The following is a 24,685-nucleotide window of genomic DNA, read 5'->3' on the forward strand; positions in this document are numbered from 1 at the left end:
AGCTGTGGGGCACGTGGCCCAGACTCCTGAGCAAGGTGTCCCGCCTGTCCCTGCTGCCGGCAGGGGATATAAAGAGAAGAGAGAGGGAGAGACAGAGAGGCAGAAACAGAGATAGACAGAGATGAGGGAGGGGGATAGAGACAGAGACAGAGAGACAGAGGCAGAGGAGAGAGAGAGACAGAAGGAGAGAGAAAGAGAGGGGAAGAGTGAGAGAGACAGATAGATATAAAGACAGTGGAAGAGAGAGAGGGAGGGAGAGAGAGACAGAAAAAGAGATAAAGATAGAGCACTGAGAGAGAGGGGGAGAGAGAGAGAGAGAGAGACAGAGAAAGAGAGAGGGGAAGAGAGAGGGAGAGAGAGAGAATGAGCGTTTTCCACTCTGCAGCCATCCCCTTGTCTACTTTGATTGTCAGTCTATTCAAGGGGGAGATTTAAAGTGGCTGATTACATTCACCTGGACTACATCAAATCAAAAAGTTTCGCTTGACAAAAGAAAAATGGCCAAAACTAAAAGGCACCCAACTGAATGGGAGAAAACTCATCAGGTAAAGGTTTAATACCCAAGATATATAAAGAACTCACAAAGATCAACAACAAAAATCCTGAAAACCACGTCAAAAATGGGAAGAGGAAATGAGCAGCTACATCTCTGAAGAAGACAGACAAATGGCCAATGGGTGCATGAAAAAAGTGCTCATCATCAATTATTTACAGGGAGTTCCAAATCAGGACAACAAGAAGAGGTCATCTCACACCACTGAAAATGACACATGCCAAAACAAACAAGAACAAGGAATACCCTGTGTTGGTGGGGAAATGGACAAAAGAAACTCCACGCTGATTGGAATGTTGTCTGGTTCCATCCCTATGGGACACAGTATGGAGATTTCTCAGAGACCTGCCTACGGTATTACACAACGAATCTCAGGAAGGCAAAGAGATGGAGAGACAGTCCAGCAGGTAGGCTACTTACTTTGCAAAAGACCAACCCAAGTTCAATCCCCAGCACCCCATATGTTCCCCCAAGATGCCCCAGGAGCAATCCCTGAGATTGTTTGGGCCAATCTCTGTTTGGGCCACACAGAGCCTGGAGTAAGCCCTGTGTGGCCCAAACACAAGCTAAAACAAGAGGACAAAGAATGTAGATACTCATGTTTAGTACCAAATACAATAACTAGGTACAAAATAGGTTCTGGCAAAATTATGTTTGAATTAATACTAATTTACCTAAGTAAGACAGTTTACAAGACCGATTTCAAGAAAATAAGCTAAAAAGGCAGAATTTTAGAAATTTAAATATTATATCTATAGGACTGGAGACATAGCACAGCGGGTAGGGCATTTGCCTTGCATACAGCCGACCCGGGTTCAATTCCCAGTATCCAATATGGTCCCCCGAGCACTGCCAGGAGTAACCCTGAGCATCGCCAGGTGTGACCCAAAAAGCAAAAAATAAATAAATAGTATATCTACATTAACTGTAGATGTTCTTCTTTCCGCAAGACCCCATCTTTAGGAACACGGTTGACATGTCACCCAACTGCTACCTCCTCCATTAGGTTTCTCCTTACTTTTCCAGGTTACACTCAGTTTGCTCCTTTTTTTTTTTTTTGCACTCAAGTACCTACCTTTAGAGTTTCAGTGTGTAGCCAAACCCAGTTGTGCTTGGGGCTTACTGCAGCCTCTGTGCTCAGAGATCATTCCTGGTGGACTCGATGACCATATGTGGTGCCAGGGATCAAACCCAGGCCAGCCGTAGGCGAGGCCAATGCCCTTCCCATTGGTACTCCCTCCCCAGTCTCTAGCTATTTTGCAATGTTGTGGAGACCACATATCAGTACTCAGGGGCCTTCAACCATGCACTGCTGGGAATTGAACCCAGAGACCAAGCCACATCCCTGGTCCAACTTTTTAAAATGTTTTTGCAAACATAAGATGCTGTCTTACTGATCTTTGAATATACAATATTTACGACCACTGGCCTAGCACATAATACACACACACAAACACACACTCAGGGAAGCTTAATTAATGATTTATTAGTTTTGAATATAGTCAAAAGAGTATAGACAGTGTGCATCACTTCCACTGTAAGAGAAAGGCAGAGAGGTCTTAGGAACCTTTTGTTTTTCTGATGAGTCCCTCTATTGCATCCCACTGTTCCTTGGTTACCTGAAACAAAAAGGAAAAAGGTCCATTCAGGTGCTTCTTGCGTGTTTTTAAATCTGAGTACCATCACTGCTAAAATTATATTAAACAAACAAAATGGCATTACCCTTCTCAAACTGTTGAATTCTCCAGAAATAGATACTTCCTCTCCACCATCAAATCTAATGACCTGAAAACAATTAAATAAGCTTATGAAATTAATTTCTAAAAAAGATATGAACATCAATTATTTTCCCATCCTGAATAGTTAAGTTCTCTTTCTCTTTCCTTTTTTTTCACTTTCATTAGAGACATAAATTTTAAGAGCAACACTGATGATAAAATCAAATTGGCTTCTCTGTTTCAATTCTTCTTCCCAATTATTTCTAAATTTCAAATTCTACTCAATCTCAGAGATCATCTGTCGACCAGGCAATTTTTATTTAATAAATGTTATTTATCAGTGAAAAAAATAGCAGCTAAACCACCCATGTTATATTTTTATCTTATTTTTAGCAAGATAAGTGTTTTAAAACCTATTCACATTAAAACATTGTCAAGGCTGGCTTCTTAATACAACTCCCAACCCATGTCCACCTTCCAGAAAGTCAAGGAAACCGCCTACTTACTGCTCCGTTAATCCAAGAAGCATAATCACTACAAAGGAATGCAGCAAGATTTGCAAGTTCTTCCACAGTTCCTAGTCGACCACAGGGAATCCTCTCAATCATTTCTTTCTCAAATTGTCCAGTTGGGTCTAGACGGCTAAATGCACCCTGAAATATGAAGACAATAACTAAGTTACAAGAACAAGTTTACTTTAAAAGAAAAGTTACAATGGCAACTGTTTATATTTTAGGCCTGGCAAGCAAGATGATTTTGCCAAATCCTTCTGTTTTACTATAGCTTCTTTTACTTTATCAACTTTATTAAAAAATCACTCTAAGGGGCTGTAGCAATAATACAGCGGGGAGGGCGTTTGCCTTGCACGTGACCGACCTGGGTTCGATTCCTGGCATCCCATATGGTACCCCAAGCCAGAAGTAATTCCTGAGTGCAGAGCCAGAAGTAACCCCTGAGCAATTCCGGGTGTGACCCAAAAAGAAAAAAGAATCACTCTAAAAAAAAAATCACTCGGAGTGATTGGGGTTGGGGCAGAGCTGAGCCACACTGGTAGCCCTCAGAAGTTATTCTTGGCTCCACACTCAGGAATTACTCCTGGTGGTGCTCAGGGGACTACAAGGGATGCCTTGTGCAAGGTAAGTACCGTGCCTGCTATACTATCACTTCGGCCCCTAAACCATATATTTTTAACCTTAGGACATTCACCCATAGAATGATCTTATGCTTTATACTACCGTGGCAATAAATGAGAAAATATTTATGAAAACAACTGTGAAATATGCGAAAGCTTAGTATAGTGGAATTAGGAATGCCAATGTTCTTTGATTTCTCTTTTGTTTTATTTTGATTTGGGGGTCACATGCAATGGTGCTCAGGGCTTGCTCCTGGCTCTATGCTCAGGATCACTTGTGGTAGGACTGTCACTATCACTGTCCTCCCATTGTTCATTGATTTGCTCGAGCAGGTCCATTGTGAGACTTGTAGTTACTATGTTTGGCATATCGAATACATCAAGGGGAGCTTGCCTGGCTTTGGCGTGTGGGCGAGATACTCTCTGTAGCTTGCTGGGCTCTCCTAGAGGGGCGGAGGAATCAAACTCAGGTCAGCAGGGTCGGCTGCGTGCAAGACAAACGCCCTACCCGCTGTGCTATCGCTGCAACCCATGTGATGGGACTAGGGGGACTATATGGGATGCCAGAGATGAAACCCAGGTTAGTTGCATGCAAGGCAAATGCTCTACCTGCTGTACCATCGCTTTAGTCCCGTCTAATGTTCTTTGATTTAGTAAATGAACCAAGGAGGAATTATTTAACAGGAAAATCCTTTTTTACTCTTTCCTTTTTTCCCCTTTATTTTTTCCCTTTATTTTTGTTAGGCTGTTTTAACAGTCATACCTGGTAGTACTGTGGGACTACTGCTAGTTGGTGTTCGGGGGAACAGGGGATTGAACCCAGGCCCCTTATGTGCGACTGTGCTCAACCCACTGACTGACCTTTTGCTCTGAACCTCTTCTTTGCATTCAAAGTACAAAAGGAAAAACTGTTTGTAGGAATAGGAAATTCAAGGAGATCCCAGAGATAAAAAAAAAACAATAAATCCATTTGCCAAACAATTCCAGGACTCTGCTAATTAGCTGAATGGGCATACTAAAACACAAATGCACTCACATTCACTAAAAAGACCGAATTTTCTACACAAGTGCCTGAAGGTACCGGGTGTGGCCCCAAACCCTAACCAAACAAAAAGACTATAAACCAATCTATTTTATATATGGCAAGCCCTTTGTCACAAATGCTCATGAGGTTTTGAAACACACAAAGTAGGCATCTATGGACATATGGTAAATAAAATGCAGGTTAGGTACTGAGATCCCAGAATGCAGCTTCTAGAAGACAATTCTTCATCAGATATGTTTAGCATGTGCTACCCTAAAACATGGGCTGGAGTGATAGCACAGCGGGTAAGGCGTTTGCCTTGCAAGTGGGCAACATGACCAACAGGAGTTCAATTCCTCAGCCCCTCTCGGAAAGCCCAGCAAGCTACTGAGAGTATCTTGCCCTCGCGGCAAAGTCTGGCAAGTTCCCCGTGGTGTATTTGATATGCCAAACACAGTAAAAATTGTCACAATGGAGACAATACTGGGTCTGCTTGAGAAAATCGATAAACAATGGGAGGACAGTGACAGTGACCCTAAAACATATGTTTCAATACCTGCTTTCAAGTTATTTTCCCTCTAACGTTATTAGGGACTGGAGCAATAGCACAGCAGGTAAGATGTCTGCCTTGCATGCAGCGGACCCGGGTTTGATTCCTCTGCTCCTCTCAGAGAGCCTGGCAAGCTACCGGATATCTCGCCTGCACAGCAAAGCCTGGCAAGTTCCCCGTTACGTATTCAATATGACAAAACCAGTAACAACAAAGTCTCACAGTTGTTGTGAGACATTACTGGTGTGGTGCCCGCTTGAGCAAATCAATGAACAACGGGAGGACAGTGACACTGGCAACGTTATTAGATTCTTTTAGGCATCACACATGTAAGATACTCAATCAAGTATCACTCACTCAGATTTCCTTCCATTCCCCACCCTTTAAACTGATAAAGAAACCATTATAGTCATTTCTGTATTGGTAATCAATATTCCAGAACCAACAACCCCAAAGCTCCTTAGGATTATCATTCATGTCTTTAGACAACTGAAACAATTTATCAGACTTCACCTGGGCTGCCAAAACTTCCTCCTGGTGGGGATTGTAAATTCCTGCTTTACATGAGGACACAAATACATGTGAGTGATATTTGGGGATTACTACGAGGTAATAGGGGACCTGTGGACCTCTGAACAGCAAATCTAGACGCATGCGTGGAAATGAGTTGCAATGGGAATATGTTAGGATTATTGATGACAGTACAATGCCCACCACATACGAGCTTTCAATCAGAGATGTGGGATTTGGGTGACTTGCATAATTGAGTGTTTGAAAGTGAAAGTAGAGGAAAATGTCACCTATAGCAAAATCACACTTCCTAATGCATTTCTATAGTATCTCTTAAACAAAAAGAAAACTCAGCTACATTTCCATACTTTTTAAAAAAGACATCACTTGAAGTAAGAATCTTTAAAATATAATCAAACTTATAAAATGTAACAGTTTACGGAAGCAAGTCAGATAAAAGCCAGACTGGTGGCATAAAATATCCCAGTAGACAAGGACATTAACATCAACAGTATCCCCCCAAATTTGGGGGGTAACTGCTATAGTCCTCATCATCTCTTTATTTCTTATATTATTTGAGTGATCAGACCTGCTTCCCACATGAACTAGCTTAGATGTGGTATATAGAATAACTGGAAGAGAGAATACAATGTTTGCAAGGAGGGATGCCCACCTCACCCTTGGTGCCAGAGTATAGGAAGAAGGAAAGAAATTGAGAGGGAAGAAAAGATAGACGGAAGTAACAGGGTGCAGGGGACATCCGTACATAAAAGAGCGGTACAGCTGAATATTCAGTAACACCAAACACATGTGATCCAGACCTCAACAACCAAACTTAAAGATGTACCTGAAAACTAGTTTTGCAGGAAGCATTAAAGTGCTCCTTTAGGGGCCAGAGCAATAGCCCAGTGGGTAGGGTGTTTGCCTTGCACGCTGCCAACCCGAATTCAATCCCGACATCCCATATGGTCCCCTGAGCACCACCAGGAGTAATTCCTGAGTGCAAAGCCAGGAGTAACCCCTAAGCATTGCTGGGTGTGACCCAAAAAGGAAAAAAATAAAAATAAATAATAAAGTGCTCCTTTAAAGTACAGGAGAAATTTCTCACCATCTGGCATTCAGAATGGCACCCCCGAATGTGTGTCGTGTGTCGTGGTTCTCTAGTAGATGAAGCATGGTTAAAAACATAGCAATCGGTCATCACAAATTGAATTTTATTCATTTATTTTCTGGTAATTCTATTTGCCATTCCTTTAAGTTTTTACTTGATTAAACAATATGAAATAAATTGGGTTCTATGCCTGCCAAGACGTCAGACTGCGGGGGTGGGGGGGTGGGAGGGAACCCGGGGACACTGGGGGAGGGAAGGGGATGTTGGCGGTGGTGCATCGTATGCTGAAACAACCCTACAACGAGCAACTTGATTCAAAAATCTTCGTTTTAAAAACCGTGCCTCGCAAGGCTGCAGGGTGGGAATGAGGGTGTGGGGGAGGGGGGGAGATGACACTGGCGGTGGCACTGTGGCACTGGCGCCGGAACATAGCTCGACTAAGGCCCAACGATGGCAACTGTATAAACTGTGAGGCTTTAATCAAACAAACATTGTCCTCCCATTGTTCATCGATTTGCTCAAGCGGGCCCAGTAACGTCTCCATTTTGAGACTTATTGTTACTGTGTTTGGCATATTGAATACGTCATGGGTAGCTTGCCAGGCTCTGCCGTGCGGGCGAGATACTCTCGGTAGCTTGCCAGACTCTCCGAGAGGGGCGGAGGAATCTAACTCGGGTCGGCCATGTTGGCTGCGTGCAAGGCAAACGCCCTACCGCTGTGCTATCGCTCTACCTTTAATAACATTTTAAAAATAAATATGACAATCACAGTTGGGAGTGATCACTCTGGACAAGAAGTGAGGGCTGAAAGGAGGTGACTTGATATGCATCAGACCCTCTCAGTAACATCAGTAATGTATTGCATACCACGTTGGCTCAAAAAAAAAGAGAGAGAGAAAGAGAGAGAGAGAGAGACAGACAGACAGATAGATAGACGAGAGGGGGGGGAGAGAGAGAGACAGAGACAGAGACAGGGAGATAGAGCCTGCCACAGAAACAAACTAGAGGATGGGGGAGGGGAATCTGGGGACACCGGTGGTGGGAAATGTACGCTGGTAGAGGGACAGGTATCAGAACATAGTATGACTGGAACCCAATCATAAACAACTTTGTAACTACGTATCTCACGATGATTCAATAAATAAATTTAAAAAAATTTAAACCTTTTCCCCACTACCAGGGCTCTAAATTCAGGCATCTTTGAAATGTCCTAAACACAATAGCAATATAGCACTGTAGCACTGTCATCCCATTGTTCATCGACTTGCTCGAACGGGCCCCGTAACATCTCCATTGTGAGACTTGTTGTAACTGTGTTTGGCATATCGAATACGTCACGGGGAGCTCGCCAGGCTTTGCTGTGCAGGTGAGATACTCTCAGTAGCTAGCGGAGCTCTCCGAGAGGGGCAGAGGAATTAAACTCGGGTCGACCTGGTCGGCTGCATGCAAGGCATACACCTAATCAATAGAACATATCTATATATTCTATAGTATATTCTATAGATTCTAAAAATATTCTATATGTTCTATAGAATAGATTCTAAATAGAATATATCTATCATTGTTGGTTTCTCAATCATTCATAATGTGACATGAAGCAAATTATAACTTACTTTTGTTTTTATAGGTCCTGGTTGAATCACATTGAATCGCATTCCATATTTACCCCATTCAGCAGCAAGAGACCTAAAAAAAAAACACATAAATTCTGAGACTATACTATATGTTTAAAATATTCATAATCAGGTCTCACTACATGCTAATAGTGTATCAGAGATTATAATCCCAACTGGTGGTTACTATTATTATTCTCTACATTACAGGAAAGGAAACTGAAGCCAAAGAGGCTATATCATTTGCTCTGGGTCATACAGCTAGAGTTACCCTCTAAAACAGGTCTAACTCTATTATTTGTTTTCTTATTTACTTGGCAGTACATCTGCCATTAACATTTTTAATGTCCTGAATCTTGATGGAACACTACCTACCATTTACATTTTGGAGCTGAACCCAACATCAATATTCATTTTTAAGTATGATTTGCCCAAATAGATATTGTTCGTCCATTTCTCCAAACTGCAGCCCTGCGTTAAGTTAGATGGTGATCTGTGTTTAGAACACAAGTGACCTGTTTCTTAGTTTGGACCAATTTGCCTTTGAGGTGATGCTATTAGGTAATATCCAATATCTTATAATTTCATAAAGATCCCTTTGTATCTCTTGCAATGAAACAGTGTCTTAAGGACATTGCTATATTGTATACCTTTTCTTTCAGATATCTTTTATAAATAAATGCTTTAGAGGAGACATCATTACTTGGCATCAAGACAGGGAGAGGCTTTTCCCCATGCTGCTGGAGTTCATCCCTGCCTCTACAAAGTTCAGTGTAACTTACTTACAGTACATTATATGACAATGCCTAAAACATCACAGGTACTTTAAGAGACAGATTATGTAGATCTAAAAGACTAGCCATATCCTTATTTAACTGGGCTTTAATACAATTGCTGCACTGAGCTCAGAAGGAAATAGGAATCTAACAAAATCTTGCTAAATGCCTTGAAGCAAAATACAACACTAACAGCAAGCATGAAATCTTGAAGCAACTTGGTTTAAAAATGCCTACCTCATAGGTCACTTACGTTTCATCTAAATTTACTTTACGAATCTGTATTTGTATTTACATGTGTGTATATATTCTGGTTCAAAAATGACTTAAGGTAACTTGAAAGAATACATATACTAAAAACTAAGAAGAAGAGAAAAATGAAAGAAAGTAAAAAAGAAATAAGGGTAAGGAAATGTTAATAATACCTAAATGTCTTATGATGTTCCACATAGTTACAATAGGTAGCATTGATTTGCTCGAGCAGGCACCAGTAACATCTCCATTGTGAGACTTATTGTTACTGTTTTTGGCACATTGAATATGCCACAAGGAGCTTGCCAGGCTCTGCAATGTGGGTGGGATACTCTCAGTAGCTTGCTAGGCTCTCCGAGAGGGGCGGAAGAATCGAATCCGGATCAGCTGCAAGGCAAATGCCCTACCCGCTGTGCTATTGCTCCGACCCGTCCCATCCGATAATAAAGACAAAAATAACAAAGTGAAAGCTGAAGAAATCCAGCAAGTGAATACTTCAATAATACGCACAGGAATGGTTAGTCTCATATCTGACACAGGATATTTTCAACTAAGAAGACAATGAAACTAAGGAGGATATTATACACTGATCATTGGTTCAAACCTGCAAGAAGAATTGATACTTCCTCAGTATACATGCATCAAAATGGAGATGTGCAAATCTAAAAAAAAAAATTCAGGAGTCCAGAGAAACACACTAAATAGAAACTAAACTCATGCCAGGTAAATTAATTTCGTAAAAGTTTACTTTACAATAGGTAGCACTGTAGCACTGCACTGTCCTCCCGTTGTTCATCGATTTGCTTGAGTGCACCCAGTAACATCTCCATTTTGAGACTTGTTGTTACTGTGTTTGGCATATTGAATACGTCATGGGTAGCTTGCCAGGCTTTGCCATGTGGGTGAGACACTCTCGGTAGCTTGCCAGGCTCTCCGAGAGGGGCAGAGGAATCAAATCCAGGTCGGCCTATCTAAGTCTAGTCAACTGCACAATTCATTGTACCCATAAGGAAAAGGCAAATTCATTTAATTGCTTCTGATACAAAAATTAGAAAAGCATTTATTTATAAAAGATATCTGAAAGAAAAGGTATACAATATAGCAATGTCCTTAAGACACTGTTTCATTGCAAGAGATACAAAGGGATCTTTATGAAATTATAAGATATTGGATATTACCTAATAGCATCACCTCAAAGGCAAATTGGTCCAAACTAAGAAACAGGTCACATGTGTTCTAAACACAGATCACCATCTAACTTAACGCAGGGCTGCAGTTTGGAGAAATGGACGAACAATATCTCTTTGGGCAAATCATACTTAAAAACTGTTTTGCTTCTGATAGTGCCAATGCTATCCCAGATACATGCAAGCAGACTGATAGAAGAATAGTAGCAGAATCACCCGCCGAGCAGTTTATTACATCCTGTGAAAAACTACGCAAACTGCCCTGAGGAAAATCCATCTTCTCTGCTGCAAAGTATGCCTGCTGTGTCTGTTTCTGGAGCTACCTCTCACGAAACTAGCTTCTATTCTGAAGAAACATTGTCAAAGAACAAAACAGCTACCTCATCAGCTCACTCGACCATTAGATATCATGCCAGGGGCTGGAGAAATAGCACAGCGGTAGGGCTCCTGCCTTGCATGGGAGCCCTAGTCCCACATATTGTCCCCTGAGCGCCACCAGGAGTGATCTCTGAGCTCAGAGGTAGGAGTGGGCCCCTTGTTTGGCTCCCAACGTCCCCAAAATAGAATACACAATGCTAAGCAAAATATACTGAGCATGTTGCTATAATTGCTATTCAACCAGCATGTTAATTATGAACTTTCATTTCATTTCATTTCATCATCCTGTTATTCGTTGATTGCCTCGAGCAGGCCCCAGTAACGTCTCTTTCATCCTAGCCCTGAGATTATATTCAAGGCTCTTTTGGAGAATGAGACCCATCATTGTTACTGGTATTTGGCATATTTGGTATGCCACGGGAGTTTGCCAGACTCTGCCCTGTGGGCAGGCTACATTCGATAGCCTGCAAGTTTGTCCAAAGTAGGAATGAGATAATAAGATGTCATAAAAGATGTCCTGATAAGATGTCACGCGGCCGCATTTGCAGCCGCGCGGTTCCGGGAGCTGGATTTTATAGTCTCTGAGTCTTGGCCGTTGATGGGATTACACGGCGCCAGGGGGCCAGGTGGTGGGTGTGACCCCCGCATATTGGAATTTGGAGGATCTGGGTGGAAGATGCTCGACTCCAATCCGAGTAGGCTTGGAGATCTCGGCCCCGGAACTCGCGTGGCTTTGTCCCTCTGCCAGTACCTTCATGTGTGCGGGGGTCACACCCACCAATTGGCCCCCTGGCGCCATGTAATCCCATCAACGGCCAAGACTCAGAGACTATAAAATCCAGCTCCCGGACAGAACAGTGCAGTCTTCTGCCCCCGTGCCTGGCTGTTCCTCGCCGGGGCCCCTTGGAGGGGAGCGGGTTGAGCTTTCCTCCCCGCCCCGACCAGGGCTCCGGCAGCCGAAGACCTCCAGGACCAGCCACCACCATGCTGAGACCACTCTCCACACACAATTATGAACTTACTACATGTTAACACCATTCACTCTTAAATTAGGGAGTAGGGGAGATTCCTTACTCACTTAAGCACTTCCTCCCTCTCAAGAGAGGTCTGGAGGGGGCCTGGTTAACTCAGTGCCTTTTAGGCCTGAGCTCTTGAGTCTGATCCTGGTTTCCCCCCCATGCCCCCTGCTGTTATTGGTACCCAGCACCAGCACCGAGGATATAATCTCCAGCACCCCTACTGCAGTGTTTAACTGCCGAGGAGCCTTGCACTGAATAAGAAAGCACCACAGCCCTTGGTCATCACAAACAACCACAAAAGGAAGGAAGGGAGAAACGGGCTTGCTCTGCTATCTAAGACACAAATCACTCTCCTGGGAATTCTATGGTGGAGTCTGGCCTGTCCCCAGAGGAGCACCTTAGTAAGACTACCGTGAGAGGCAGAGGCTCCCCTGAGGAAAATGTCAGAGCTGACACTGGAAGAAGGGACAGAAGTTCATGGAGGGCATAGGTAAGAAGGAAAAAAAAACAGAGTAGGATGAAGACATAGGGCATGTGTGAACAGGAGACAAAGGGCCAAGCAGCATTCAGAATCAGAGGGTCCAGCCTCCTCTGGTGTGACTTGTATGAGAAAGACTGTGAGAAGATTGCTGACAGGAACTCAGGCAGAGGACAGGTGTGGAATCTAGAGAGTACTGGGGTCAAGACACTTACTTTGCATACCACTGACCCGGTACAACCCCCAGCACAGCACAGGATGCCCCAAATATCACCAGACTCACTTCTGAGCACAGCCAATCGTGGTCCCTAACACTGCTCCCAACATTAATAATATAAAAGAGGAAAGTGCACATTAATTGAGCAGCTACTATGGGCAATACATAAATAGTAATATTCCCACAAAAGCTCCATGAAATCAGGATCTTTAAAAGACCCAAGATTGAAACCTCTAAAAAGTCCGAAGTCCCAAGAAATCACCTAGAACAATCAATTCTATTCTATAGAAACTATCTCAGAGAAGATTGTATGATAGATGGTATAATGTGGACAAAACATCACAACAAATTCTAACAATAGTATAACCCAGGCACAGGTTATGCTAATGCATGGCATATTTAAGGAAATTTCAAGGAAAACAGAAAGCACAGAAATAACCGTTTAAGAACATCTGCTCACAAGAGGATGAGGATTATTATATTCCTATGTCTTATACCACTGGTACCTAGCAAAGTGACAAGTGAGCAAAGGGACACAAACATTTATTAAACAAATAACTTAGTAAATAGAAACTAGAACCAAGCCTCGTTTGGGAAATCGAACTGAGGTCTGGGAAGATAGCTCAATGGCGGGGCCCATGCTTGCAAGCCGGAGCCTGTAGTTCCTGTTCCAGCACCCTATGAATACCACCAGGAGCGGTCTCCAAGCACCAAGCCAGGACTGGTATTGAACACTACCTAAGTAAGTAAGTAAAGGCCCTCCCGTTGATCATCGATTTGCTCAAGCGGGCCCAGTAACGTCTCCATTGGAGACTTTGTTGTTACTGTGTCTGGCATATCCAATACTCTCGGTAGCTTGCCGGGCTCTCCGAGAGGGGCGGAGGAATCGAACTCGGGTCGGTCATGTTGGCTGCGTGCAAGGCAAACTCCCTACCTGGTGTAGAAAAAAAAATCCACACACTGAGATGTTGCATTCATTCCATAGAGAAATGCAAGCATCATCTAAGCTAGAGAGGATCATAACGCAAAGATGAAAACGATAGGAACGTGAAAGTAAAAGCCAAAGAGGGAAGAGAATGGTGACAGAGAAACATACTAGAAGGTGGTTCCAGGCACCAGGAAAGCAACGACAAGAAAATCTGTATTACAGAAAAGACAGCAGAGAAAGGCCAGGGAGAACGGCTCCAACAGCAATCGTAGGCTGCTTCTGAGAGATGAGCTGGCCCATGGTAACCCGACTGAGCCAATGAACGGCATATACAGGACGAAGGTGTCTCTAAGAGGTCAAGAACGGCACTGGTGAAAGTACACAAGACAACAATAAAGCATGCAGTTCATGCCATCTAATAAAACAACCATTATCCACATATGGCTACCTAAAATTTTAATTATTAAAAATCTAGAAAACTTTAACTTCTCAGTCCTAATAGTCACAGTGCAAAGGGTCAGTGGCTATATATGAAAATTCCAAGTGCAGATGCATCGGCCATCAGTATGGCGGAATACACTCTGCATCCATGAACCCCAGCTTTGAGCCCTGTCACCCCCTCCAAGCTCTGCCAGGTGTGTGTGGTCCCCAGCAAAGCAGCAGCAACAACAACAACAATAAAATAACACCAACAGAACACTCGAGAAGTTATGTCAGAGTTTGCGCACCAACACGCAGGGGAAAGGCATCTTTTTCCAGTGCAGATTTCGGTGGTAATGGACCAGAGTCTCCCTGTAGAACTCAGCTTGCCAAGTGCACAAAGGAATAATAAAGGGATGTGAGGGAATGACAGGGATCTTAGAGACAGCTGTGGGTGCATTGCAGCGACACTGTATTCCTTAACATTAATATCAACAGTATTATAAATTATGGTCGATTGCAAAATATTAAAATTTAAGATGGAGATAGAGTATAGGTGTTAAGGAACTTGCCGTGCATGTAACCAACACTAGTTCAATCCCAATATCACATACGGTTCCCCGAGCACTGCCAGGCACTATCCCTGAGTACAGAGCCAGGAGCAAACCCTGAGCACAGCCAAATGGGGTACAAAACCAAACAAAAAAACACATTACTGGGTTTCTTTGGGGTAGGGAGGTGGGTATACTTGAGATGGGGGTGGTGTTGGAATTATGTGTATTGGAAACCATCATTAACAGTATTGTAAAACACAGACCCTTAATTTTTAAAAAGTTAAAACAAATAAACACAAAGTTATAAAAACTGGGGGGAGGATCTATTAAAGAAAGATTTACACATTATCTCAATAACTTCAGAAAGCATTCTTCAGATATAAAGAACTGATCTGGAAAGTAGAACATCTGTTTCCTGGTGAATTCAAATGAATGTTACTCTACATTTCTCTGGATCAAAACTTAAAAGCAAGAAGTTAGCTCCATGAGTTCCCAAAAGATGTCAGTTATCGTTGACATCAGGATTAACAGCACAGCACTCACTTGTTCAGGGCTTCAACTCCAGCTTTGGCAGAAGCACTTGGCACTACAAAGCCTGATCCAGACTCAGCGTAGATAGTTGTAATAGCAAGAAATGCGGCTCCTGAAATTCCAAGAGGATATCGTTATTAGTAATAATAGAGATAAATAAATTCATATCAGAAAAATCATAACTTACAAGTCAAGAGCAACCCATAACCATCGCCAGGTATAGCAGCCCCAAAAACAAAGAGGCAAAAAGAGTAATCTAAAAAATTGATACATCTTATTAGTAATCTCACTGTCACTCATACTTATCTTACGTAGGGTGCACTTACTTAGAATTCTTCACCGGTCAATTAAAAACCGAAAAATCAGAAGTTGGTCCCTTAATTATACCCTCCATGACCACCTAAATAGAATTTTCTTTACTAAACACCCAATGAAACAAAAATATATCAGAATCAAAACTAAATGTGCAAAGATTTCTTTATTCCTCCAGCCATAATGAGACCTGCTCTCCTTCTATAAAAGTAAAAACAAACACCAAGAAAACTGCATAAGATATAAGACTATAGGATATAACTATTTCCAAGCAATAATAGTAGGCAAGAATAGACGATGATCCTTGATAGAAAAAAAAAGGGTACTCTAAAATCATCCCAGACTTTTGCCTAAAGGTGTGGTACATATACTACATACTATATGCACTGTCATGTAGAATACAAGCAAAACATGGCATTTACATTGAGCTGATGAGACCAAATCAGAGTCTGCAGAGGTTGCAAAAGTTGAAATTGAAGAGAAGAGTTCTGCAAGGAGCTGAGAAAGAAGCATTCTAGGGTTAGTACAATACAGACAGTAAGAACTCCACAAATCTGCTTAGTACATCCTTCAAACACCAAACTGTGCTTAGAGTGACATTCTACGAGACCAATTCAAAGAACAATTTCAAGGGAGTTACAGGCGAAATAATTCCCACTGGTCACACAGAGCCAGGTGATATATATGAGTTTTAAGGAGCTTCATTGAAAACCCAGCATTTTTAATTGAGATCTCAGCAAGATCACACCTTTAGCAGGAAGGTAAAATTGGCCCAGAAGCAATGACTATCACAGAATCACCCAAATAAAGCTGATAAAGGATTAAGCTAGTAATTAATCCTACATGATAAACTGATTATGATAGCCCAGAATTTGTTTCACGCAATGTAGTCAAAGGAAAACTAAAACTCTCACCAACATCACATTCACAGCATCCAATAAGATTTCTTACACATAAAAAGATACAAGGACATAACCAGGGGGAAATCAGTTAAGAAAGAGACTCAGAAATGAGACTAGAAAACAGAACTAGAAAACGCTTTTAAAGTGATATTGCAAATTTGCTAGAAGACTTCAAGTGGCAAGGCATATGAGCACAATAAGAAAAAAAATAAAGATACGGAAACAGTAACTCCAATAACAATGCAATGACCTGAAATGTAAAATTAAATAAACAGGAACTGCTTGCAGAACAATCACGCTTTTGATGACTTAGTTATATCAATCACCCAAAATGAAGGTCAGAGGGAACAAAGTTGAGGGGGAGGAAAAAACAGGATAGAGCCTCAGTAGCTATAGAAGTATTTAGCACAGTCACATAAACGTAATTGGAATTTCTGAGTAAAAACACGAGGAGAAACAAAGACTAAAAACATGTCCATATTTGGGGGCTGGTGGGTGGTGCAGGGATTAAGACATGTGCCTTGTATGTGCCCAATTCATTCTCACCCCTGGCATCACATGGTTAGCTGAGGGGGTAGATCTGGAGGCCCCCACCAGGGGACCCCCGTCTCAGCACCCTAACATTACTTGGCCTCACTCAAATTATTTAGTAAGGTTTGGAAAATAGAGACTCAACAAGTGAAATAAACAGAATGTTAGTCCATCCTTCATTATTTCAAAGTAAGAAGCAAAATAAAAGTCAAATAAAAAGCCCATTTTCTAAAGGTGCATAAGAATATGTTTCAGTTTTTCACGAATATGACACCAGATCAAAAATGTTAATTCAATTCAAATTATGAACATTAAAATAACAATTTAACTCTGATGACAAACAGAGGCTTAATGAAGGCATAACCTAAAGAAAGTAACTTCGCTCCTGCACGACCTCAATTTACCATCTGTCAAATAGGAAAATATCATTGGATACAAAGAATTACTCATTAGTTAATTGTTGTTGATTCTGCCTGTTAACCTTTTAACATTATGTCCCTTAGCCCTGTTTTCACACTGAAAATATTCAGCTTTTTAACCACCATCTGTATTTTCAATCGCTGTTGTCATTAACGCCCAGATTCTTAACTGAACTCAGAGTCCTGGTCCAAAATCTACAAGAGATACTAGTAACTGCACATTTCCAACCAACTCTGCCTTTATCTGTAGAGTTCAACAACCAGATGCATAAGATCATAAATCTTCGAGTTTACTGATCTCCTGTCTTCAACAGTCTTCCCTGTAGCCCAATTTAGCAGCAACCTGACCTCTGTCATCAATCCAAAACACTGACTTGAGTATCTTGCTCTGAGTTCTGTCCTCCCAATTCTCATACCCTCATACCACACATGCTCCTTACAACTTCCGCTTGATTAATTCCCATTTGTCCAACTTTCCTATTTAAGGCCTGTACTACTATAGGAATTGAGCACTCAATCCTTAGCCACCAATGTGTTTTTTTTTTTATTTTTATTAGTGAAACACCATGAGGTACAGCTGTAGACTTACAAACTTTTGTGCTTGGGTTTCAGTTATACAATGATCAAGTACCCATCCCTTCACCAGTGCCCATTTTCCACCACCACGGGTCCCAGTATCCCTCCCACCCCCCATCCCCCCATCCAACCCTGCCTCTGTGGCAGGGCATATCCTTTTGTTCTCTCTCTCCTTTTGGGTGTTGTGGTCTGCAAAAGAGGCATTGAGTGGCAGTCATGTTTAGTCTATAGTCTACTTTCAGCATGCTTCTCCCATCCTGGGAGGATCCTCCCAAATTCCTTTATTTGGTGTTCCCTTCTCTATCTGAGCACCCTTTTCCCCTAGCATGTGTGGCTGGCCTCCAAGCCATGGAGCAAAATTCCTGGTACTAATCTCGGCCACTCTTGGGGGCTAGTCTCCTATTTTGTTACTTTATGTTCCCTAGATGAATGCAATCTTTCTATGTCTATCCCTCTCTTTCTGACTCATTTCGCTTAACATGATACTTTCCATGTAGTACCACTTATATATAAATTTTTGCTGGAGCGATAGCACAGTGGTAGGGCATTTGCCTTGCATACAGCCAACATGGCTGACCCGAGTTCGATTCTTCCGCCCCTCTCAGAGAGTCCGGCAAGCTACCAAGAGTATCTCGCCCGCACAGCAGAGCATGGCAAGCTACCCATGACATATTCAATATGCCAAACACAGTAACAACAAAGTCTCCAATGGAGATGTTACTGGGCCTGCTGGAGCAAATCGATGATCAACGGGAGGGCCTTTACTTTATATCTTTTCTAACAGCTACATAGTACTCCATTGTGTAAATGTACCAAAGTTTCTTTAACCAGCAATTTTTGTGGGATTTTCTTCTTTCTTCATCCTCACACACAGGAAAGTTTAACGCTGTTCTAAACTCTGGGTGGACGCCATTAGAAAGCTACAAATTTCATCTAAGCTCTCAACATCATTCATCAACTCTTTCAATATCCAGAGTAAATGTCTCCACTTGCGAACATTTAACATACTTTCAGTTAAACGTTTAACATAAACACTTGATTGTGTAACATAAACACATCTCTCCTAAGTTGAAACTTGCAATATTAATTACAATAAATGGTATTAAGGCTCTTGCTATTTTTTTAAATCTGTATTAATTATGGGCCTTAGTTTTAGCTTCGGCTTCTTCCCACTAAAAATATACTTACCCAGAGAAATTGAACATTTCCTTTAATAGCTAACACTTACTGATGGTGTTAGTAGCACTTTACAGGAACAAGCTCATTTAATCATCACTAAGCGGGAGCTGCTATTATTATCCTAATTTACAGAAAAGCTGGAGGCCCAGAGTTACCTTTGCCAAGAGTACATGACCAAAGTTCTATAGCCAGGATTGGAAATGGCCCGTTTGGCTCTAGTGCTTAAACGCTTAACTACGGTGTACAACTGCCTAAGAAATGTTGAGATACATAATTAAAAAAGAAAAAAAAGAGGGATTTCTTTCCAACCTGTCCAAATCACCTTACGTACCTTGCACTTTACAACTCCTGCTCTAAATTTCCTGCTTCCGAAACAAGGTGTCTTTGTTTCCCACCCATTGTTTTTGTCAATGATCAGTCCTCTTCCTATTCCCTAAACTGAATGAAGGACATAATGAAAAGAAGTGTGAAACATGTCCTTGACTCAGAGGTCTCAAAAGAGCTTCCTGGTCCATAACCAGGTCATCCCACTGGGGCTTTGTGATGAATTGGGAACTGAACATGGGTTTTGGGGGGGTGTTGGTTTTTTTCTTGGGGGGGGGGGTTGGTCACACCCAGCAATGCACAGAAGTTACTCCTAGCTCTGAAGACAGGAATTATTCCTGGCGGTGCTCAGGGGACCATATGGGATGCTGTGGACCAAACCCAGGTCGGCCGCATGCGAGTCAAATGCCCTTCTCGCTCCCACTTCAAGGCTAGAAGTGCTTTATCCTGTTTTGCTTCTTCTTTTTGATTTTTATAAGTAATGCATCCTGAGAGGTAAAAGCATTTCCAACCCTAATAAATATGAAAAGACTCACAACTAAGTATAGCAGCATACAGCATGGATTTACAGATGCTCAAATATGCATTACAGACTAATAACAGGATGAGGGACAAATTACTGGTCAACTACAGTCTCAGTATATTGAGGATAAGAGTTTTTCCATTTATGTTTGTCTATTTTAAAGTTCATACATTGCTGTCAGTTTGGAATAGCACAAGAGTTAAAAACTTTACTTTTTCTGGACATTTACTTGGACTGAAAGAAGAACATGAAACATTTTACACAAAGCTTTCAAATATTTCTACATCTCTATGGATCAAATAAATACTTTATTTTTAATTCCTTTCCCAGTTGATGTAGTCTCATTTATTTTTCTAACACAAGGCTTCTACTAAGTATACCTCATACTTTATATAGCATCAATCCTAGTCACAATTCCTTATATGAACAATTCTTAATTACTTAATTGTTCCCTTCATGTTCCTTTCATGATTAATCTGCCTAAACAGTGGTCTTTCATTCTTTCCCTATTCCATATGAAACAAGTCCTATAAGATTCCATATCATAAAATTCCATATCATCAAGATCCAATATCATCCATATTACCAACCATTCCATATCAACCAAGATTCCCTGGGTTGCTCCTAACTAGGCCTTACCCTTCGAGTCCCAGAAACTCTGAAATTATTCCTGCTAAATTCTTCAAATTATCTAGACAACATAGGCTCAGATGCGAGAAGAAGCACACGCATATTTGCAATGTAATTTGTATTTTTAATGAGGCTTTACACCTAATACATTTTTTCTTACTAAATATTGAAATAGAAATTAATTACCCAATCTGTTCTACAGATGTCAAAGCTGGGGAGTGGTAAAAGTATCACGTCTTACTAATTTTTTAAGTGTCAGGAATAAATGAGGTATCCATAACTAAAACTCAACAAAGTTCTTTTTCTCCCACTAGGACACTTACAACAATAAAATTTTAAATTATGTTAATCTTCTATTTTAGTAGTGAGAGTTAATATACTTAAAGTGTTTAAAAACATGAGTTTGTATGGATACAAGAATTTTAAAATCTCACATATTTTAAATGATACAAGAAGTTTAAAATCTCACATATTTTAAATAGCCTCAGTCTTCACCCATATGCATAAATAAAATTAAAACAGCACATACTTTTCAAAGTCATTTCAAAGACACAAAGAGTTAACAAATGCTTAGTATGTAAAAAAAAAAAAGCACCTGGCACAGAACAAACACTCACTAAATGTTAGGTGTTAAAACAAAGGAGGAAAGAAGGTAAGAGAGGCGAGAGGGAGGAAGAATATTTGGTAAAAATTAGAACATGTGGACAAAAAAGACCCTAGTTCAAATCCCTAGGACTATGCATAGTCATCATCTGAGCATCACCTGTGGTCACTCCTGGGCGCAGAGACAGGTATAGCCCCTGAGCACCACTGGGTTTGGCCCAAACACCAAAAGCAAACAAAAAAAACTTTAGAAGTCAATAAAAGGAGGGCACGTCCTTATAAGTAACACTTTACAATTTGCTTGTTTAATATCCAACACCCACCAGGGACCAAAGTCAGGTTGGCTATGTGTAAGCCAAGTGGTCTACCCATTGTCAATACTATAAGAACAGTTGAAAAGGGGAAATGAGTATCTGACTATAAATTCTCTTCAAATACTTGCCTCATCCCTGAAGTGAACAAGCACCATTAAAAGAAATAGCTAGAAGACAGAAAAAGGAGTTTCCTGATTATTTTGTCTTGGCTTCTTCGATTCCAGACCACCTAACATATTTTGGATTACATAGATTGCCCAATCCCAGAACAAGCTGGAGATTTACCACAAGGGTACACCTTTCATTAGCTACAGAGTTCCCTACCCATTGAAATGCCAAAGCAGACCCACATGCCATACTCACTTGTACGTGCCCAGTGACCCAAACCCCCAAAACTCTGCCAGGTTACATTAGCAATAACTGACAGGAATCTTGGAAGGATAAAACTTGTCACCCAGGGCCAGAGTGAGAGTACAGCGGGTAGGGGTTGTGCTTTGCATGTAGCCGACTTGGGTTCGATCCCCAGCATCCCATATGGTCCCCTGAGCACCACCAGGAGTAATTCCTGAATGCAGAGCCAGGAGTAACCCTGAGCATAGCCGCGTGTGACCCAAGGGGGGGGGGGAGGGGAAATGTCGTCCATCTTTTTAAAAGACTTGGCTAATAATTTTTTTATAAACCCATAGAATTTTAATCCAATGTGTGAATAAAAATAGATCAAAGTCTATAGTAGAAGGAAAGACAATAATGAGAGGAGAGTCTGGCAGAAATAAAGAGTCACAGACATGAGCTGGGGAAGAAATAAAAAAGACTAAATGAGGCAGAGAATCAGCATGTGATGAAAGACCGTAAGATAGAGATATTCAGAACCAAGAGTGAAAAGTCATCAGAGACAGATGCAGAAAACTGTCTAAGAGATGGAGCTGGAATGAGAGAAAAATCAGAGAGAGAGAGGGGGGGGGGGGGACAAAAGATCAATGATCCTGGGACAGAAAAAGGGAAAGAAAGAAGAGGAAGGCACACCAGGCTAGCTCACTCACTCGGTCTATCTCCCCAGCCATCCACTCCTCCCAACAGACAAAGAAAAACAAACAACACAAAGCCTGAGAAGTCACACAAATCCCAAATCTAAATGATTCCCACTTTACATGTGTAGAAGCCAGTGCCCCCATGTTTTAATTTCAGGGAATGTGTGGAGAAAGGGCGCAAGTTATCAGCACATACACACAACCCTTCAGTGTGTATCTACATCCTTTCTCAAAGTGGTTTGAGAGTAACCCATGAAATACAGTGGACAGAAAACTGAGAAGGAAAAGGCTTCTGAACCAGAGGAAAGGGTTTGGTCAAGTCTTCCTTCCTAGCCTCCAGACCCAAAGGGGAGGCTGCAGAGCACACAAGGAGCCTCCCCGGCCCTCACTCAGAACGCGCTCAGCTCTAAGAAAACACCCTTGTTTGTCAGGTCCCACCTGCAGCTGTCAGCAGAGATTCTACTCCACAAAAGTGGTCAATAAGTGTCTAGTAAATAGATTAAAAATATGCTGATCTAAAAAAAATGTTGATCTGTCACACCTATGACGCACTCATGTATTTGCCATTTATGTTGCTCTGACTTTTACAACAAAGTTTGTTCATCGTCCTATCTCTGGGTACCTAGATCTATGCCTGTAGCACTCACTGTAGCACTGTCCTCCCCTTGTTCATCAATTTGCTTGAGCAGGCACCAGTAACGTCTCCACTGTGAGACTTGTTGTTACTGGGTTTTTTTTTTTTTGGCATATTGAATACATCACAGGTAGCTTGCCAGGCTTTGCTGGGCGGGCGAGATACTCTCGGTAGCTTACTGGGCTCTCCGAGAGGGGCAGAGAAATCGAACCTGGGTCAGCTGCGTGCAAGGCAAACAACCTACCTGCCATGCTATCGCTCCAGCCCTTGTTCATCGTAACAAGTAAAAACATTCTCTATAATAACTTGCCCCTAAATCTATTCTGCCTCTAATTTTCTCAACCTCATTGATGTCCTCATAGCCCAAGTTTTTAACCATAGCCAAATACCCGTTCATCCAGTCATCAAGGCTTGTTGATCTCATCTTCCAAAAAAATCTACTAATTTCTTCCCCAAACCTTCTTCCATCTGCATACAAGCCTCACTTTCTTGAATGGTCTCAATCCTTATTTTCACTCCCCATGCTGTTGCCTGGAATCTTTTCACCAAGTACTTTCATTCATATCTTCATGAGATATCTCCAAGAAAAATCCACACAGAAATAACTCCCCATTTCATCAAATTTCTTATTTTAATACTAGAAACTTTCCAAATTATACCTCACCCACCTCCCCAAAACCAAGTCCCACTACTTTCTCTCCCCATCTCCAATGACAACAAATCTCTCAAAAGACTTTAAACTCTTTTGCTTTTCAATTAGACTTGGGAAATGGCACAATGACATTCATATTTCCAGTCTTTTTCCTTTCTCCACACAGATATTTGAAAATTCAGCCCAAATAAATATTCCTGTTTTGAGGCATCCAATGTACTCATTACATTTCATATTGTAACATAACAGTGATTCTTTTAGTATCTTGCTTCTTTATGAGAGAAGTTCAAGTATAGACACTGTCTATTGATTCTCCTTTATTGATAAGACCTTCAGTACAGACACTATCTCATGGACTCTTAAACATATCTCAGGGCATAATAGAAATTCAACTCAAAAATAAGTTACATACCTTTCTGTGCTTTGATTAGTTGTTTGCCAACTTCTAATGTAACAAAGGCAGTACCATTTAGAACTATGTCAGTTATGGTCCTCCAGCCATTAGGAGTGAGTCTTTCAGTGGGAGAAATAAAATTTCCTGCTGCATTGTTTATTACGATCTAATAGACATGTAAGACAAGTAATAGAAACTGTTAGATAGCATACTTTTTTCATTTCAGCTTTTAATTTCTGAAACTTACCCACCAAAATAATATAATAAAATCGATGCTCAGTGTCATCTATAAAACAGTAATGTCACTGTCACTGTCCTCCCATTGTTCATCAATTTGCTCGAGCAGGACCAGTAACGTCTCCATTGTGAGACTTGTTGTTATTGTGTTTGGCATATCGAACATGTCACGGGTAGCTAGCCAGGCTTTGCTGCGCGGGCGAGATACTCTTGGTAGCTTGCTGGGCTCTCCGAGAGGGGCGGAGGAATCGAACCTGAGCTGACCAGGTTGGCCATGTACAAGGCAAACTCCCTACCCGCTGTGCTAAACAGTAATGAGAAATCGATTTTTTTGAGCCTATGAAAAGTTTCTCCTAAAGATCCAAAATTAGAAACGTAATACCTGGCTGAAAAGTAGGGTAGAGTCCATTATTAAGAAAATGAATTGAGATTAAGCATATTTACTATGTGACTATATTGTAGTTCATGAAATATCAA

The 24,685-nt window shown here is 41.4% G+C and overlaps 1 protein-coding gene across 1 annotated transcript in view; it reads right to left on the reverse strand.

Moving 5' to 3' along the window:
- Positions 1-2,019: 2,019 nt before the first annotated feature.
- Positions 2,020-24,685, reverse strand: part of DECR1 (2,4-dienoyl-CoA reductase 1) — a 52,873-nt gene continuing 30,207 nt past the window's right edge. The window contains exons 6-11 of the mRNA XM_056112588.1: positions 23,990-24,137; positions 14,963-15,062; positions 8,211-8,283; positions 2,778-2,924; positions 2,276-2,338; positions 2,020-2,172 (exon numbers count right to left, since the gene is read on the reverse strand). Of these exons, the coding sequence (XP_055968563.1) occupies positions 2,113-2,172; positions 2,276-2,338; positions 2,778-2,924; positions 8,211-8,283; positions 14,963-15,062; positions 23,990-24,137 (591 nt within the window). The 3' untranslated portion in view covers positions 2,020-2,112. The remainder of the gene's footprint in view (positions 2,173-2,275; positions 2,339-2,777; positions 2,925-8,210; positions 8,284-14,962; positions 15,063-23,989; positions 24,138-24,685) is intronic.

This window comes from Sorex fumeus, unplaced genomic scaffold, assembly GCF_029834395.1.
Source record: "Sorex fumeus unplaced genomic scaffold, SorFum_2.1 ptg000002l, whole genome shotgun sequence".
Taxonomy (NCBI): domain Eukaryota; kingdom Metazoa; phylum Chordata; class Mammalia; order Eulipotyphla; family Soricidae; genus Sorex; species Sorex fumeus.